Below are 19,845 nucleotides of genomic sequence, written 5' to 3' on the forward strand. Positions count from 1 at the left end.
TATTCTTTTTTACTTCCTTGCTTCTTCGACCACTTAGGCATTCACTGTAGACAACACTACATTTCCCGGGTAGCCTTATGTGAAAATATCCCACTTCGTTTCCCTCACTCTTTTTCCTGTACTGCGTTGCACGACGGTACTTGTAGTCTCCGAGGAGGGGCCTGCCTCATTCCAAACGGTTGGGCTCCCTGGACTGAGGAAACTACAACTCCCGGGTGTTTTAGCAAGGTTGCGCTTGCGCAGTCTGCGTGGAAGGAAGGAGGGGAAAGGCCGTTACGTTGAGGGCAACGGCCAGGGCAGCGAAGAAGCAGTGAGCGGCGGTGCCGGAGGCTCCGTGTTTGCTGTTGGACCGAGGGGGAAGGGCGGGTTCTGCCGAGCGCTGTCCGTTACGGGTGGGGAGGAGGGGATGAGCCTGTGAGGGGGCGCGAGTCGAAGAGGGCTGAGGGGAGAAGGAGACCGGCCGCAGGCAGGCAGAGAGGCGCGGAGCGATGTCTCAGCCGCCTCAGCAACATCCGCCTCAACAGGAGCAGCAGCCGGTAGCGGCGCCGGTGTCGAAAAAAAGGGACCGGCGGATCTTCTCGGGCACCTGCCCGGACCCCAAGTGCCAGGCGCGCTTGTTCTTCCCGGCGCACGGGCCTCTGAGCAGCGGGAGCATCGAGTGCACGGACTGCGGGCAGCGCTATGAGCAGCGGCAACTGCTGGGGGTGGAGGAGGTGACGGACCCGGACCTGGTGCTGCACAACCTGCTGCGGAACGCTCTGCTAGGGGTGAGCGGGGCGGGGCCTCCCCGGAAGAACACGGAGGTGATCAAAGTCATGGGCCTCTCCAACTACCACTGCAAGCTTCTGTCTCCCATCCTGGCACGGTATGGCATGGACAAGCAGACGGGCAAGGCCAAGCTCCTCACGGAGATGAACCAGGGGGACGTCTTCGACTGTTCTCTTCTTGGGGATCGTGCCTTCCTCATCGAGCCCGAGCATGTGGAGACTGTGGGCTATGGCAAAGATCGCTCCGGCAGCCTTCTCTACTTGCATGACACCCTTGAAGATATAAAGAAGGCCAACAACAGCCAGGAATGCTTCATCCCGGTCCATGTGGACGGCGATGGCCATTGCTTAGTCCATGCTATCTCCCGTGCGTTAGTGGGCAGGGAACTGTTCTGGCATGCGTTACGGGAGAACCTCAAGAAGCACTTCATAGAGAACCTTGCCCGCTACAAAGCCCTGTTTCATGACTTCATTGATGCAGTGGAGTGGGAAGACATCATCAGTGAGTGTGACCCTAGCTTCATTCCCCCAGAAGGTGTGCCAATGGGCCTTAGAAACATCCACATCTTTGGTCTAGCCAATGTGTTACATCGGCCTATTATTCTCTTGGATTCCCTAAGTGGAATGCGTAGCTCAGGAGACTACTCAGCGACGTTCCTTCCTGGATTGATACCAGAAGAAAAATGCATGGGGAAAGATGGCATGTTAAACAAACCGATCTGTATTGCTTGGAGTAGTTCTGGACGTAACCATTATATTCCTCTAGTTGGAATAAAAGGTGCTACTTTGCCTAAATTGCCTATGAAATTACTTCCTAAGGCTTGGGGGGTACCTCAGGATCTTATTAAAAAGTATATAAAACTGGAAGAGGATGGTGGCTGTGTAATAGGAGGAGATAGAAGTTTGCAAGACAAATACTTGATGAGACTCGTTGCTGCCATGGAGGAGGTCTTTATGGATAAGCATGGTATTCACCCAAGTTTAGTAGCTGATGTGCATCAATATTTCTACAGACGGACTGGTGTAATAGGAGTTCAGCCTGAAGATGTCACAGCGGCTGCTAAAAAGGCAGTGATAGACAACCGCCTTCACAAGTGTCTGATGTGTGGTGCCCTTTCAGAAATTCATGTTCCTCCAGAGTGGCTGGCTCCAGGAGGGAAGCTCTATAATCTGGCAAAAAGTACCCATGGGCAGCTAAGGCCTGATAAAAATTATAGCTTCCCCCTGAACAGTTTGGTGTGCTCCTATAATCCTGTGAAGGATGTTCTTGTACCAGACTACAGTTTGAGTAGCTTGACTGCTTGTAATTGGTGCCCTGGAACCTTGGTGCGTCGTGTCAGAAGTGATGGCTCTGTTGTTTATTTAGATGGGGACAGAACTAATACTAGATCTGTAGGTGGCAAATGTGGTTGTGGATTCAAGCATTATTGGGAAGGGAAAGAATATGACAATCTTCCTGAAGCTTTTCCTATTACTTTAGAGTGGGGTGGGAGAGTGGTAAGAGAGTCCGTGTACTGGTTCCAGTATGAAAGTGACCTGTCTCTAAACAGCAACGTGTATGATGTTGCAATGAAACTTGTTACCAAGCATTTTCCCGGAGAATTTGGTAGTGAGATTCTTGTTCAGAAAGTTGTCAATACAATTCTTCATCAAACAGCCAAAAAGAACCCTGATGATTATACGCCTGTAAATATTGATGGTGCTCACGCCCGAAGAGTTGATGATGTTCAACATGGACAAGACATGGAATCTCAGCTTCCAACCAAAATTATTCTTACTGGACAAAAAACAAAAACATTGCACAAAGAAGAGCTGAATATGAGTAAAACTGAAAGAACTATTCAGCAAAACATTGCAGAACAGGCTTCTGTAATGCAGAAACGAAAAACTGAAAAATTAAAACAGGCACAGAAAGGGCCAGCTAGAACTGCTTCCCCTGGTGTTGTTCCTGATGGGCCATCTTCGGCACCTGCTACACCAACCAAGACTCCTTATTCCCCAACATCTACGAAAGAAAAGAAAATACGCATAACAACGAACGATGGGCGGCAGGCAATGCTTACACTGAAGTCCACAACCACATTTTTAGAGTTACAAGAAAGCATAGCTAAAGAATTTAATATTCCTCCCCATTTGCAATGCATCCGCTTTGGTTTTCCTCCCAAAGAGCTGCTCCCACCCAAAGAAGGACAGGAAAATGAACCTGTTCCTTTGCTGCATGGTGACAGAATAACCATAGAGATCCTTAAAGCAAAGGAGGATAGTAGCCATTCTACTGTGGTGCACTCGTCCCATGCTGTGAAACATGATGATGCTGCAGTTACTAGTAAAATCTCTTCCAAGGAACTCCAAGAGCAAATTGATAAGGAAATGTACTCTCTGTGTCTTCTAGCAACATTTATGGGTAAGAGAGGACTTAACTGGCATTTTCCAAGTTGACTTGCTAGAAATGAATATTTTTTAGAGGCTAAGACAAACTGAAATAAATAACATTATTAATGTGATCATCGAAAGGAGTGTATATATATGTGTAGTTCTTCCTTTTAGAAAAGGGAAATGCTTGGTTGTCTGCTTTTAACATACATATACACCTATAACTTAGACATTGCAGTATGTTTGAATGCCAATTTTTATACTTTACTCACTATAGCGCCCCCTTGAACTAGATTAATTAGTCTTTATAAGTGCTGCAGTTCATTTAATGCGTGACAGAGCAAGCAGGTAGAATTGGAAGCTTTCAAAAACAGTAAATAAAAGACTCTTATGTTTGAAGGCAGAATAGCTTGTCCAGGAATGTACATAATGTAGATGTATCAGCACGATGATTAATATATCAAATGTGTTTTCTGCTGCTCAGCCAGATCTGTTGAAGGTTATATTTTAAGAAGCCTTTTAAACCCAATTAACTGGCAGTGTTACAAATAAAATCAATGTATTGCAGTGTTTGCTATTGGCTGCACTGGGTTTATGACATCAGAAGTAATGCTTGGCTGGTAATGCAAGAGTGTTTTTTGAGGATCTGTTTTGCTGCATCTAAAACCCCTCAGATGACTGCAGAATGGCCTAAGGCTTCCAGTAGGCTTATTCTTTGTCTGTGTTTAGTGTCTTCAGTGTTGCTATCATATGTGTTTCCTAAATTTGAAAGTTTTGTGATCACAACTTGAAAATTAAGCTTGATTGTCAAGGTAGTGTAAACTATCCAAAAGACTGGTTAAAAAGAAATTGTTGTTTCAGGGTGTAATCTCTTGAATAGAAACTTACAAGTGCATCTGTTCTAGGAAGTGAAACTGAGTAGACACTAAGAAACAAAAGGGAAACTATAACATTTGTTAACGTAATTGGTACCAAATTTTACCAGACTGTCTGGTCATGAGTCTTTTGTAATTCATTCATTTTTTCCTTGAATCTCCTCAAATGCAATCAAGTCTTAAAGACGGATGCCTCTCCTAGCTGGGAAAAACTGTTGGGTGCCTCATACATTCCAGAACCCATCCTATTTCTAAGTGTGATGTCTCAGGACTAAGGGGGGGGGGAAGGGATGAGTACACAAACTAGGTGAGGAGTACTCAGGTAGAAGTTTGGGCCTCTGCATTACCTGTACTGTATATACTTTCCCAACATCATGCACATGCTCTGAAGATACAGTCTTCAAACAACAAGGCAGTCTTCCAAAGGAACAAAAAATCACTTGTTTCTTCAGGAGGTTTATTGTTGGAAGACTGTATCTTCAGTGTGAGTGGAGGTGGAAATCACAATACAGTATGCTTTAGGTTACTTAAAGCTGACTTTTAGCCTTGACAATACACAAATTTTCAAAGGATAACTTTTTAATGCTTACATGTGCTATCCATTTATAGCATGTTATGTGGGATGAGTAGCAAAGCACTGATCTCTTTAATGATGCTTGAGATCGGGGTTTTCATGGACTCTTTCAAGAAAATACCTGGATTTAATTTATTTTCAGTGGAATAAATGTCCCTAAACTCTGTTTTGCTGTTTTTTTATAATGTGAAACAACTCTCAAGTTACTGCTTGAGCTAAAAGGATATGACTTATTTCCCATTTCTTTGCTTTTATTGTAATGTATGTGGGAAACAAAGCTTCCTTTTTATGGAGGAGACCTCCTAAGCAGGCCTACTTAGGAGTAAGTTATAATTCTTGATTCTTCATAATGTGTGAAATGGTTCCCACTCTAGGTGGGAATAAGAAAACCTGAAGTGTAGCAAGTTTAGCATGCCAAAATCTTGTTCTAATATGGAGAAGTTGTAATGCATGTTTCAACTCTTGAAATACTGAACCTCTTGCTCAGCTCTTACAGCCCATTGTGTATATACTTGGCCATATTGTACAGCACAAGAATTTCTGTTGACTTTAGAACCTTTCATAGGGAAAGGGTGACAGCTGTAGAAATCACAAGCCAGCATTGTCCGTCACATATCAAATGTTGGATTTCCTGTGGAATGGGATCTTCCATGTTAACCTGATTGTTATAGAACAGCAAAATGCCAGTAATTTTGCTTGGGAATGGGATGGATTGTATGTTGCAAGTTTCTAAAAGTTCTTTGCAGGATCCCTAACACTATAGGCCCAGTTACCTACTGTTTGGGTGGAGGGAGGTTTTTACACTTAAACTCATCTGTATTCACTACTAGAGTAATGTTTTGTTTATACCTGCCTGTGTTCCCATTGGGGATCAAAGCAGCTTACATTATTCTTCTCCATTTTATCCTCACAGCAACTCTGAGGTAGGTGAGGCTGAGTCTATGTGACTGGCCCAAGATGACCCAGCAAGTTTCCATGGCAGAGTGGAGATTCAAACCTGGCTTTCTCATATTCTAGTCTGACATTCTAACCACCACACTACAGATAGTAACAATGTTTATTTGAGAGCAAATAAGAGATGTATTCATTGGCACCATTACTATTGCGGCTAAAAAAATTTACTTGCTCTTCGGGATGCCCAGTGACTGTAGCCACTCAACATGAGCTTCTCCTATCTGTATAGGTCTACCATACTTGATTGTTTGGTTTCACAAGAATGGGATGCTGTGTTGGGATAGTGTGGGAAGTTGGGAACTGTCTGTTTTATAATATTCATGAAGGATTCATACTTTGATGTTAATTTTGATTGTGCTAATTTAATTTTTAATTTTTTAATGTCTAATCCACAGGAGAAGATGTTTGGTCTTATGCAAAGGGCCTTCCTCACTTGTTCCAGCAGGGTGGTGTGTTCTACAATATAATGAAGAAAACAATGGGTATTGTTTCTAACTCTCTGCTATTACATTTTTGCAATAAATGTCATTCTCATACTAGACATGGAGTGGGGGGATACTCTAGCTGGCAATATAAGGTGTCATTGCTGGCTTTTTATAGAAAACCCATCAGCACCTTGCTGCCCACCCTACATATCCACTCACAAAACATATTGCTTCCAATTTTAAAAGAGTTGACAGTTGGAGAAAGATATATCATAAATTGCAGACTTCTGTTACTGATAATTCTGTTAATTAGAATTATAGTTCTTAGATTATTAACCTGAATTTTGCATGCTGTTCAGTTTCTGGAAGAATGAAGTTTAAATATTGAACTGAAAGAAGAAACTATAACCACATTTGATGCTTACTCTTAAAACATAAAAATAAGGCCAGGATCCAAAGGGCCGTGTGTGATGTTCCAAATGTGTGCCAAGTCAGACCAGTTCCTCCACTCCACCTCCTTGCTCCCCACAAGCTGCTACAGGAGGTTAGATACCCTCTGAAGTGCCATTTCATTTGGCAATTGGGGCTGAAACTGGAAATAAAATTGGCTGCCTTCATGAGCCTCTTTAGATTCTAGTTCATAGCTTTGTTACAGAACCCAACAAACTATAAAGCAGGCGAACTTCATATTTAGCCTCTATCAAAGTTGCAAACACCTAATTGGCTCATATTAAAAATGTCAGTGCGAGTGAAATTTGTTCCTATTTAAAACAGAAGCTGCAAGCATATGCTACCAGGACAGCCTTGTCATGGAACATCTATAAATGGTTCTACTTTGGAAGTGCTTTGTAACACTTTTTCCTCAGCTTGTGAAATGTGATTTAAACAATATTTTGAGTTGTTGTGAACATTCTTTTCTATTGTACAGGGGCTTGATTCTCTCTGCATTCTAGGAATAAGCTCACAGCAGTTGATGTATTTGTAAAAGTTTAGAACTGTAAGAATTTAGGATTCATAGAAGGAGCAACAGTACATTTCTTTCTACGGAGGCTTTTTGGCTTAAAACTAATACTGTAATTATACAGCACTTTCTCTCCAATTCTCAGAGTGAAGTTTTAGGCTTAACAAAAATCCTGTCATGAAGGGTAAGGCTGAGAAATAGTAACTTGTTCCAGTCCATCTAGTTTGTTTCAGAGTTGAGTACTAGCTGCTAGACCGCACTTGCTTTTAATGTTGTAGATGCAAAATTATTGTTTGTCAGTAGGCCTTAACAAAAATAAAAGCAAAAGCACAAATTTAAAAACTTTTTGCAATGTTGCATATAATAGAACATCAGTAAAACACAATAATAGAAGAAACCCCACACAGTATTCTCAGTTATTCTTACAGCAGTCTGCCATATGGTTTTCCTTACAAGATTGCTGGTGTGTTCCAGCTTCTCTGAAGTTGTCCTGATACTACTGTTGTTACCAGTTACTACCAACAAGCAAAAACTTAATTTTGTATTGTTTTGGACCTGTGGTTAAGCCCAACTGAAACCTGAGCCAAAATGTTTACTCATATACAAACATTGTCTTTTTCGATCACAGAATGAGTACTGGGGTTCCCCCCTTACTTGTATAGATAAGATAACTGATTTTTAAATGTAGAGGCTTATTTTTTGGCGTTTCACTCACATACATCTTTTCTGTCAAATTTGATGTGATGGTATTTTGTCATATCATATGGTGAGAGGTAGGAAAAAGGGATTGCTTTCCCTTTGGATTAATTCTTTAGTTGATGGTTAGTGATTCAGTTTGGTGAATCACTACCAGTACAACCAGTACTGAAACCAGTATGAAATCTGAAAGCTCATTAAATCTATGAATGCTATTTGATGCCCACTATTTCCCATTTAGTTTTTAATGTTGATAATATAACATATTAGAACAGCTTTGTTACTGTCTGATTTTTCTACATTTCTGTGCCAATATATGCAATTCCCAAATGGCAGAGCTTTGGCCACGCTAGTGCACACTATATGGATTTTATGTGCTTTCCATATTTCCCTTCCCCAGCAGTCCTTCCTGATCCCTCCCTCCTTGCAAGGCTGATGCTGGAGGTTTCAGTACCTGCACAGACAAAAACAAAACAAAATATGCAGTTCGGGAAGTCTACAGTGAGGACAGGGAGCTGGATAAAATCAGTCTTCTTCCAGGGGTCTTCAGCTTGGAGGAGAGGTTGATCAGGAGAGTGGCATGGAGGAATGGTTTAAACACCCCTTTCCCACTGTACTGACACCAAACAATTTGACTGTCTATCGCAAATGGGTTTCAGTGTTTCATAACAAAAAAAATAGTCAATAAGTCCTATGTAATGTGTAATTTGATCTATTGTCTCTGCAGTATTTGATTGTGGTGGTTTGCTATTGGATGGGGATGCAAGCAAGAGGGATGCAGAGAGGAGAAAGTTCCAGATCTGACAGGAACTTCAATAAGAAGAATGCAGGATAGATGAGAGAAACCTGTTTTTCATTTATCTGGCAGAGTTTTCACTCTCGAAAGCTCATGCCCTGAAAATCTTGTTGGTCTCTTAAGTTACTGCTGGATTTGAATCCAGCTGTTCTACTGCAGACCAACATGGCTAGTCTCAAACACTTTTCTTATAGAAGCAACCACAAGCTACTAGTTGTAGTACTATTTGCAGATGGGTGTTTCTTTTGTGCCCTTATATGGAAGTAAGCCTTGTTTAACCCATTGGGGATTTACTTCTGAGTAAAAATGAATAGGATTAGGTAATACAGCTTTCTTTTTCTTGCCATTGCTGAGAAATTAGTCAATGTAAAACTTACTATGTTGTGTTCCAAAATGCTTTTTTAAGAATGCTGCTTGCTTCTTGCAGTGCTCAGCCAATCTGCCTCTTTTTAGTTATAATTTTAAAATGTGTATTTTGACATTTCACCTTTTGTAAGGTGCCCAGAGCAGCTTCCAGTCCATAACATTAACAAAAGTATAATCAAATAAAACTGTTAAATCACAAAACTTACAAAACAATTTAAACAATAATATAGCAACAGTGTCCCATTCTCATCCTTGCTGCCTTCAAAAATGCTCTAGGCAGGACTGTCTTGTTTGGCCTCTTAAAAGAGGAGCAAGGCTGCCAAATGAACCTCTATGAGGAGGGGGGTTACCGCACTTGTATTCCCAGTGATGTATTAAGAGTTTGAAAATGTTATAAAAAATACTGTTCGCACTTTCTATGTATTCCCACCGATGTATTAAGAGTTTGAAAACGTTATAAAAATACTGTTCGCACTTTGTTTGGCCCCTTTAGCTGTGAAGACGTCTTCCAACCATTTATAAGCCGTGGTATCCAAAAACCCTTTTAAAGTGATGTTTTTTATAACATTTTCAAACTCTTAGTACATCGCTGGGAATACAAAGTGCAGTTACCCCGAGGAGGTTCTGTGGCCTTGGGTGCCTCCACTGAAAAGACCCTGTCACTGTTTGGCAGTTGACCTTGTAACTGAAGCTAGGTCTATTGTTAGTGCTTCTTTTGAAACTGATGACTTTCCAGGTGAAACTCTGTGTCTTCACACTTGCATGCTATTTAATGTTAGCATTTAACTTTGAATGAACATAATGCTTGCTGCATGAAATAGACAATCTCTGATGGTGGCTCACATTAACTATTTAGTTGCAGAGCTTCCATAGCAAAACTATATTTCTCCAAGATCTGTTCTCCACCTAAGAATCCTTTTGCAGGCCCCAACATATTTATTAAGTACAATATTATAACCAGATTTTAAAACTTGGAAAGTAACAAATTAATGCTAACTTTGCATGTTATACTATTTGTGAATATTAAGAAATGTTATTTATTACATTTACATAGTACCATTCTTCCATCACAGAACTGAAGGCATTGTACATGAGTTTACTATATGGTTTCGTATCCAGACACCAATCACACCCAGATTTTCTTAGCTATTGCAACATTTCTGTGTCATGTACCTTCCCTTCCAACCATATCCTGGGAAAAATGAGATGCTGCTTTAACATAGTTTGCATTATAGAATGCCTTTACTTCAAAGAACTATTTAAATAAAGGCAGCATATGATCTAGTTCACACCTTTTCCTCATGTTGCTCCACTTGATGAGAACATAACAGGGTTGTTTGCTTTACAATCACAAACACTGTTTTTGTTAACATGTTTGCTGTAAGTCAGGCAAGCATGTATTAGTGGTTAAATCCTGGGTTTGTTGATATAAACTATAATCTATTTTTGATATGAATGAGCCTGAAAGACCCTGTGTCCTCTCATCCTCCCTTTGCACTGAGAATGGAGACTTCCTGGTTCATGAAGTCTTCAGTATGACCACAGTTTGTTCTGACATCTAAATTCAGAAGCTTTAACAATGTGGGGTTTGTTTCTTGCCTACAAACTGGGATTCCAAGCCATGGTTAAACCTATAAGGCTGCATTATGATGCGATGACATATCTCTGTTCGATATGGACATAAATGTAGATTGTCACATGTAAAGTATGGTTGAAAGCTTGGAAATTTCATGCTCATCTACATCATGAGCAAATTGTGGTTTGCAGATGATGTTTGTGTAGTGATGTTTGATGACCCCATATAAAGTATCTGATTATACTTTAATAATTCTGTTGCACTTTCTGATGTTTTGTTGAAGGTCTCTACGAGCTGGTGAAGTGCTGCAGGATAATGCTCATTACTGTATATTTCTGATTTGGTCACAGTGATTCATGCTCTGATCACATCCAGGTTAGATTAGGATAAAGCACTTTATCTGGGGCTGCCTTTGAAAACTGTTTGATCCAAAATGTGGCAGCCAGGTTATTGTCAGGGGCTGGATACAGGGATCATATTACCCCTGGGCTGAAAGGTCTGCAGTGGCTGCCCATTTGTTTCTGGGTACAATTCAGAGTGCTGGTTCTTACCGTTTAAAGCCCTAAATGGCTTGGGGTACTTGAGGGACTGCCTCCATGTATATTGTCCAGCCCTTCAGTTAAGATCTTCTGAATCCCTACTCTCTGTGCCCTAGCATTCAGAGTTAAGGCTGGTAGTGACCAGAGATAGGACTTTTGCAGTGATGGAACCTCGCCAGTGGAATGTCCACCCCTCTTGAGGCTCATCTAGTGCCTACATTACTTTCTTTTTGGTGCCAGGCCAAAGCATTCAACGTTTTTATGGTCTGTTTCTAGCCTGAGGATCTGCAGCACTTTAGACTGCTTAATGTCTGTTTTATGATATTATGCCTTGGCTTTCTTAATGATGTTGTCTTTGTTTTTAATGGCTTTATTTCTTGTAAGCCACCTTAAGAAGGTCACTGGAGAGGTGGCTTACACATCTTCTAAACAAATAAATATGTTCACAAGTTATGGAATTCCTTGCCCAGGAAGGTCTGCCTGTCTGCTTTTCATTCTGCATTTCGAAAAATTGACAATTGACTTTCAGGGACTTAATTTCTCATGTGGTAGCCCTGAATAATTCAATAAATGCTGGTTTGTTTTCTTACCTTGAGTCTTAGTGTTTGTGGGCTTTAGTAACTGCTGTGAGGCTGTTCTTAACCAGTAATTTATGTTGTTGTTTTCCCTACATAGGCCTGGCTGATGGTAAGCATTGTACTTTTCCACACTTGCCTGGTAAGACCTTTGTGTACAATGCTGGAGAAGATAGATTGGAACTTTGTGTGGATGCTGCTGGGCACTTTCCCGTGGGTGCTGATGTGGAAGACTTGGTTAAGGAGGCGCTGAGTCAAGTACGAGCAGAAGCTTCTTCAAGAAGCAGAGAAGCCAGTCCTTCACATGGGCTTCTAAAACTCGGTAGTGGTGGAGTAGTTAAAAAGAAGTCAGAGCAACTTCATAATGTAACTGCATTTCAAGGCAAAGGCCATTCTCTGGGAACTGCAGCTGGAAGCCAGCAGCTTCATCAAAGAGCAGCAAGGGAAATTCCACTTACAAGAAAACAAAGTACAGGCACAGACTTCAGTCCCAGTTCTGCTAAATCTGAGCCTTCTGTTAACAGTGAGCTTATACGGATAGCTCCTGGAGTAGGAACAATGAGAGACAGCAGGCAGCTTGACCCTAATTTGATTGAGGCACAGCGAAAAAAATTGCAGGAAATGGTTTCTTCAATTCAGGCTTCGATGGACAGGCACTTACGGGATCAGAACACAGAGCAATCATCATCACATGATTTCTCACAAAGGAAATTGGAGGTGGCAGGTTCTTCGGCTAAAACTAGAAGCCCTCAGACTAGTTTGTCTGAATCATTTTCAGGTGGCGGTGGACATCTGAACGCAGAAACGGATAGTAACATGTCAAATGCAGTGGAAGGAACATTTCCTACAAGATCAAAAGCGCAAAAGGGAAATTCTGTTGAAGAGCCTGAAGAAATGGATAGTCAAGATGCAGAAATCACTAATACAACTGAGCCAATGGATCATTCATGAATAGTTAAAAGCTGATAAAGATAAAATTACTGTGCAAATGTAACATTTATTGGCAGGGCCACATAAAACTAGTTCATTGAATCTTGTATGTTTCAAAGATTATATCTTATTCACTGCATGATAGCAAATGTGTGATAGAGAATAGCTTTTAATATACCATTCTGCTGCCCAGGTTAGCTCTCAGTTACCTGTAAATTAGTTGTTAGGATATGCACTGAGATGAATATCTGCTGTAGATGTGGGTTACAATTTTTTTGTAATTTTTATTTCCATTAAAGTCTTAATGTTGCAGCCCATTTGAGATCCTTATTAGGTTTTTAAGATTGATATGTGAAAATAAACCCTGACAAATGTAGTGTGTTGTCAGACGTTGATCCATTTGGAATTACAGCATAAAAAGACATTCCCCTAGATCTGAAAGCTTTGGATTTATTTGCATTTGTCAGGTTTCTTGAAATATATAAGGATATTTGATTTGAGATCTCTTTAAAGTTCTGCATTTATGGAATGATAGGGGAAAGGGTAATATAGTATGAGATGAAGCCAGCAGTGATGTTAATGCATGGCGGTCTGAGCAAGCACAGCTTTTTCATTGCCCTGTTGGCAAGTGACTGCATGTTAGTTTTGAGTTGGTTAGGTACCATGGCATGCTTTCACACTGCAAAGACAGTCATAAGCAAGTATTTTAAGAAGTTGCAGCAGACCAGTGAATTGGTTTAGTTCAGGAATATTTCGATACGTATCAGTTATCTTGGGGGGGACTATTAAGATTTTCTGAGCATGTTGGATTAATGGAATTTAGCAGAAAGTTTCATCAGAGATTTTTCAGTGGTATAGTAAAAGCTGCTTTTTAGTTCCCTGGGAATGGGAAGTATTTAGGGTTTTTTGTGTGATGCAGTCTTTCTGTACCAGTTTGATTAAGCTGTCATCCACTTAAAGAGCATATTCATCAGATCCACAGTGCTAAAAATAAAGAAGCAGGCATTGTGTTTGCTCCATAAAGATGGAATATTTATCCTGATACTGATATTGCACTTTTGCCTTTTTGCATATTTCTGTTTTATGTGCATTATTACTGCTTCATCTGATGAAAATAAACTTGAAAGGATAACAGACTTGCAATTACAGAAGACACAGAATTCTCAAGTGCTTAGTTACTGACACCAGTTGTTGAGTGCCCATGAGTTTTACCTGGACCACAGATATTAAGTTTGCATTATAAATGTTTGTATTCTGAAAATAGGGTCACTCTTCCTGCATTTATAATCGCACAAGAAAATTCTAAACAATATTATTATTAAATATCCCAAGCAAGAGAAGGTCTATTTTTTATACGAGACATTAACTGAAGGTGTAACTTCCTTTGGTCTACTAAAAATATATTAATCCATTCAAACACCATTTTTGCTTTTCTCATATAGGGAGTATATATTTTATTATCTAGTATCCTCTTATATCTAAGCATACAGATCACACCTTCACAAATAAACAATTTTAAATATATAATTTTTTTCTAAGTTTGTGTTGCTTACGTTTGTCATGAAACAAAACATGTGACTACAATTAAACTGTGGCTTGTTGAGGAACGGTATATTCCATACTGCATATCAAAACCCACCATCACTTTAAGTATTTGGTTATGACCCAGAAGACCATTTATGCATGAATGAGGGAATGTGCAGTGGAGCTCTGTTCTGATACACCAGCTACTCGTGACCAGATTTCAAAGGTAGCTTTTGATACACTGTGAGAAGCCTGTCATGCTGAGAAAGAAGGCAGCCCTGTTGTTTCTGACAATAGGGCCAGCTACACTAGAGCTCAAAATTTGTTCTGAATCTGGATTAACAGCTATGATTTCCATTAAAAAATATCTTGGGAGGTACAGTATTAGTATGAGGAAATTCTTAAGGACTCTCCAGCCCCTCACAAAACTACAAATCCGAGATTTCTTCAAGTGAGAATCATGGTGTTTAGCAGCTGAGTTGAATTTACGATGTTGATAAGCATCCTGATAGTTTGACCGTAGTCTTTATAAGTGCATAAAATAGAGAGGGATATTGGTAACACTGCTTTCTCAAAATTCACACCTAAGTAAGCAAAAGCTTACATCTTGTAGCAAGTCTTTTCACTTGCAGCATAGTTCATGGTATGAATTCAGAACCATCTTTCTCTTACTGAAAATAATAGCTCAAGGTATTGTTCTATAATCTCTTTCATGTGGAATGAAAATCACTTTGTGGAATGAAAACAATGGAACACTAGGAGCTATGTAGCTGTGGAAAATACTGTGTCTGAACTAATGGGGGGCAAATGCAGTTGAACTCAGTTTTACAGTTGTGCACCAATTATCTCAATCAAAAAGGGAGTTAAGTGCTATGCAAGTTCTGTTGAGTTCAGTAGCACTTAGTTGCAACCAGTAGTTGCAAGAGTGCACCAAGTGAGTTTAAATACATGCAGGGATAGCCAAGGAGTTGCCTCTTTCATGATGGACAGGCAAATATAAAATGAATTTCTGGGAAACTTCTGGTCTGGAGAGGAAAATATTAAAGACCTGTAAAATGAGCTTACTTTAGAAATTACCAGGTTCTGTATGTATGAGTCACATCAGGTTTTTTGATGTGTATTTGATTCCCAGATTAACAATTAAACAATGGGTTTATCAAATCAAAGATTGCTCTTTTCTCCTTTGTCTTAGAGATTGAGCATACTTTGTTCTTCAACAGCCAAGCAAGTCTGTATACTTAATATGAATTGAAAATAGGTCTATAGCACAGCAGCATTTCCTACGCTGGTTTACCTAAGAGGGATTAGACCTTGTACAATCAGATAATTAAAAAAAAAACAGAGTTAAAAATGAAGTGCATATTGAAAACTGCTGGAATTAAAGCTTACTTATAGTGTTCCATTCAAATTAAATTTAAATGTTCTTTAATATACTACTGTTTTGTATTTCTATGGAAACTTCACATTTGGTTTTCAGTGCAGTGTTAAAGATAACACTTCTGTTCCACGGCTGCAAAAATGGCTTGCTCATATAATTTAATTTTTAATGTTTTCTTGTAGCCTGTTAAGAAGCAAGATTCTGGGCTTTTAAAAAGATTATTTTTCCTCTCTCCCCATCCTCTGGGTATGTTATTTCTGTTTTGCTTTAAAGATTCCATACATCCCATGAAAATACCTCTTACAGGAGAGTATTTAGGAACTGCCATGTAAAGGTCCAGGTATGGTTTCTAATCTCTTACTTAGTAAAACCTGCTGCTGTCACTGTACTAACAACAGAATTGAAGGGGTATATTTTCAAGACCAACATTGCTGTGTTTGTTAAAAGGGATAAATTTGGATTTCGCTATTCAGTGGAGTCTTTAAATGATTTTGTTTTTCAGTCCAGCTGAAAAAAAAGGCATAGACTTTATATAAAACCAAAATTGGATGGTGTGAATCATCCCTAAATCCCAGGTAGATTCAGATATGTGTGCTTAGGATCCTAGTCTGGGTTACTTTTTTGGAGGATCATTTTGAAAGGAGGAACATTACAATTCAGAATGTGGTATCCTTAGTATAGGGAGTGGCATCATAATCCATCAAAATTTATGAATATAAAAAAAATACATTTTAAGGCATTGCATTTAAAATTCTCAAATGCAGAATTCCCACTTAGTACCTATGATTGTAGTAAAGTTGTAAAACTGAACTGTGATGGGTATTTTTAGATTTTTATTTTAATGAGGATTATTGCCAGGAAGAGAAATAGTGCACTTTTGGAAGTAATTAATTTTAAACAAATGTATAAATAAGCATTAGAAATGTATATATTTAGGAAACCTTTTAAAACAGCAAGTGCTTTACATATTGAACTAAATTAGAATAGCAATGATACCATGTTCACAATGCTGGTTGTTCAGCACATTTGGATTTTATTTGTGATTTGCTGTACTAATTTGTTTTTTATCTGTAATGTAACAATAGTGTATTATAATAGTGTATTATATTACACTCCACTGTACAGTATTTGGGATTTTCTTTGATTGCTATATTAAAAATATGAGCTAAACAACTTTTCTAGTTTCTCTGCCAAAATGGCCACCACTGGAACTGTGGGGACAAGCCAGCTCATCGGACACCTTTTATCTGGGCTGGCTGCTTCATGTTGCTGGCAGGGAGCAGCAGTCTACCTACTGATACAGAAGCCATCAGTTTCTGGCAGATGCTGCACTTGATTGAGCCATTGAGTTTTAATTACAATATAATATTGTTTTAAGAGCATGGAAGTGAATATGGAAATTTGTGTTGTGATGAGAGGCCTGTGGATTTGCTTGTTCAAAATCTTTTATATCCGACCCTTCCAAAGAAATCTGGGAAAGTGTATGTGTTGTCGGCTCCCCTTATTCTGTGCCTGCCTGCAAAGACACAGGGTGGGTGAGGAAATACCGTAGCTGGCTCGTCAACAAAGGGAACATGCAAAACCGCCTGGGCGGCTGTGTGAAAAGCAAATGAATGGAAGTTGAGTGGTTTGTGGAATGTTTCTTTGAGCGCAAGGGATTTATAATGCTTCCAGGTATATTTGTGTTGGGGTTTAGTTTTTTATAGCATAACTTGACCTGAGTCCAGCAGATTAGAAATCTGAGTACCAATAACATCTATTACAGCAGGGATGGGGAACCTCAGGCCCGGGGGCCGTATGCGGCCCCCGAGGACATTTTCTGCGGCCCTTGGGAGCTCTGGGGCCGGGGGTGTGGGGGGGGAGGCGTGGAGGTTGGGGCCTGGTCGCTTGGGGCCGGCGTGCAGAGGTGTGTGTGTGGGGGGGAAGGCTTTTCTTCTTTTTCTGTCACTCTCCTTTCTCTCCCTCTTTTTCTGTCTCTTTGTCTGTCTCCCTCCATCCTTTTCTTTCTTTCTCCCCCTCCCTCCATTTCTTTCTCCCTTTCTCTCTCTTTTCCCCTCCCTCCCTCCCTCTTCCTCTTTCTCTGTTTTCTTTCCTTCCTCCCTTCCTTCCCTGTGGATCGGCTGCCTCCTGGCGCCTCATTTGCTCAGGCCTACCACTGGCTGCCCTCCCGCCTGGGAGCGGGGGAGAACGAGGGAGCAGGGGCGCCCTCCAGGCCTTCTCTGTGTGGTCTTCCCTGTGGTTGCCAACCTCAAGGTGGTGGCTGGAGACCTGGAAACTGTAGTCTCCCCCCCCCCGGGAGATCTAAACCTGGTTATGGCCCCCGAATAATGTTGTAAATGCGCAAATGGCCCTTAGCAGGAAAAAGGTTCCCCACACCTGTATTACAGCCTGGCTGATCCTCATTTAACATAAAAGGATTCAGTTGGAAGATGATCTATTGATGACCAGATGTTAATCTTTGGTATTGTGTAATTCTGTATCAAATAGTTACTGAATTAGCATTAAAGTATAGTGGAACCTATGATGAGAGAGAGTGGTGGTATTTTAGCAGGGCATGGAAGTTTTACGATAAAGCTTATAAATATTTTTCAGCTTGATACTGAGGTAGCACCTATCAATCAAGTTATTAGAGCGCCTGTGTTTAAGACTATTTGGACTTAAATTGTGTACTACCTTCAAAGGGGATTGCATGGTTACTTGAAACAGATTGGCAAGGGTGCATCCCTTTATCTGTGGTGTTTAACCGTCCTGGTACCATTTCCCATAAAAGAGGAGTACTGTTTTTGGTGTGGTTGTTAAATGGTGCCAAAGTACACAGGAAGCTGCACCCACAAATTGCTTACTGCATAGTGATGAGTGTCAAGTGGCCACATACCTAGATGGCTGAATTTTATGAATCAGGTTTTGATTTCATTGAACTGAACAAAACTCTGCCATGCTCCAGCTGAGCAGGTTTGCAGATCACAGTTGGGCTGCCTGGGTCTGTAGAGTGAATAAGGTAAAATAGCACAGTAGTGTGTTATGTTTTGCATGCCCTATATCTGGGCAGCACATACCCAGAGAACCACATAAGCTGCTATCTATGCTAGGGGACCAAAGTGGTACTTGCCCTCCCTTCACAATACAGCTGCGCCCTGGAAAGAGGCAGCAAACAAAGCACGTGGCCCCTAATGGCTGCCCCTACATTGCTGAAACCAGAGTTGGGCCCCATTTCTGGCATGTGAGAATAGCCCCCCACCCCATGATAGCATTAGAATCTTAACATCTGGTCCTTTGAGCCGTTATCTTCATATTTTAAAAAGCTAGTTTGAAAATGGGATATAAATCCAATATTTTGGTGCATTGGTTTATATGGCTGGAACACAGGAGGCCAAGTTATCTGTGATTCAGACACATGTTCAGTAAAGATATATAAGAAGGTTTTGTCTTGTTTGTGCTCTATTCTCCATTCCTATTAGAATGAACACATGTACATTTATTTATACACATATACAAACTTGTTACCAATTCCATTTGCAAGGCATGGGAATTTTGTTACAAAATTTATTTCCCTGCCATGTACATTCGGTCAAGTTCTTCTATCGGTTAGTGATTAAATAAGAACTTGTAATCTTCATATTTCCTTCAACTGACCATACTGGAAACTCCATCCTATTTTTGGAGCCTGTAACTCATGAGTCTGCATGAAATGTTCAGAAATAGAAATGGCCATAATTTATGAGTTACAAGGTCCATTGGAGTCTCTATTCCCCTACAAGGCTTAGCTACAAAATTTATTGCAAGTTATGCTATAACGTTTAAAGGAATGTAGGCCAGAAATACCTTAATAAAATGATGTCTGATTTATATTGAAAATGTTTTAAACTTTGGCTCTAAGCTAGGACCTTTCAACATGGGCTTACTGTGTTAAAGGGGTTTATATGATTCATCCTTATCTGTAGCAAACAGCCTAGAAAAAGCTGCTGTTCATCAATGGATTACTCATGAGTTAGAAATATTCCAAGTGGAAACATTGCTGGCTTAGAAAAATGAACTATATTGATTATTACAAATATTTGCTAATAGTTCTTGTGCTTAAGAACATTTTAATGGTTTGATATATTGGCACTTTTTAATTTCAGCATGAATTTTATTCCATGTGATAATCTGAGAGCGTATGTCACAAAACTGCCAGTTTTTCAGGTTCTGCACTGATGATCGCCACCATGAGAACAAGAAAGTCTGGAATAAATCTAATATTCACTGATGTGTCTAGAAAGGTTGCCAAGTTACTTCAGAAGTCCCCGTGCCTGGACTAATATTTGATTTGAAGGGAGTCTTGCCTCTGTAGGAAGACAACATAGTTCCCAAATAAAGTAAAATATAGTTAAAACTGTGTTTCCAGGGCCTAAATACTTGTAAGGACAATTGTTTCCATTTCTCAACTTGAGTTCTTAATGTGCTGCATTTTTTAATTGCTTGAATTTAAATGCTTGCTTCAGCTAAACTGGCAGAATGGTCACAGGTACAGTCTTATACATGAATAGCAGTGACTGA

The 19,845-nt window shown here is 40.1% G+C and overlaps 1 protein-coding gene across 1 annotated transcript; it reads left to right on the forward strand.

The window, feature by feature from the left end:
- Nucleotides 1-349: 349 nt before the first annotated feature.
- Nucleotides 350-12,783, forward strand: VCPIP1 (valosin containing protein interacting protein 1). Its single transcript, XM_056854818.1, has 3 exons — nucleotides 350-3,171; nucleotides 5,939-6,025; nucleotides 11,578-12,783. The coding sequence occupies exons 1-3, from the start codon at nucleotides 489-491 to the stop codon at nucleotides 12,426-12,428; spliced, it is 3,621 nt and encodes a 1,206-aa protein (XP_056710796.1). The 5' UTR covers nucleotides 350-488; the 3' UTR covers nucleotides 12,429-12,783.
- Nucleotides 12,784-19,845: the final 7,062 nt, after the last annotated feature.

Source organism: Euleptes europaea, chromosome 8, assembly GCF_029931775.1.
Source record: "Euleptes europaea isolate rEulEur1 chromosome 8, rEulEur1.hap1, whole genome shotgun sequence".
Lineage (NCBI taxonomy): Eukaryota > Metazoa > Chordata > Lepidosauria > Squamata > Sphaerodactylidae > Euleptes > Euleptes europaea.

Bases quoted from the DNA above. Each gene is read 5' to 3' on its own strand.
- VCPIP1 (XM_056854818.1), top strand. From the start codon at position 489: ATGTCTCAGCCGCCTCAGCAACATCCGCCTCAACAGGAGCAGCAGCCG. The intron at 3,172-5,938 runs GTAAGAGAGGAC...TCTAATCCACAG, and splicing joins TCTTCTAGCAACATTTATGG to GAGAAGATGTTTGGTCTTAT. The intron at 6,026-11,577 runs GTATTGTTTCTA...TTCCCTACATAG, and splicing joins TATAATGAAGAAAACAATGG to GCCTGGCTGATGGTAAGCAT.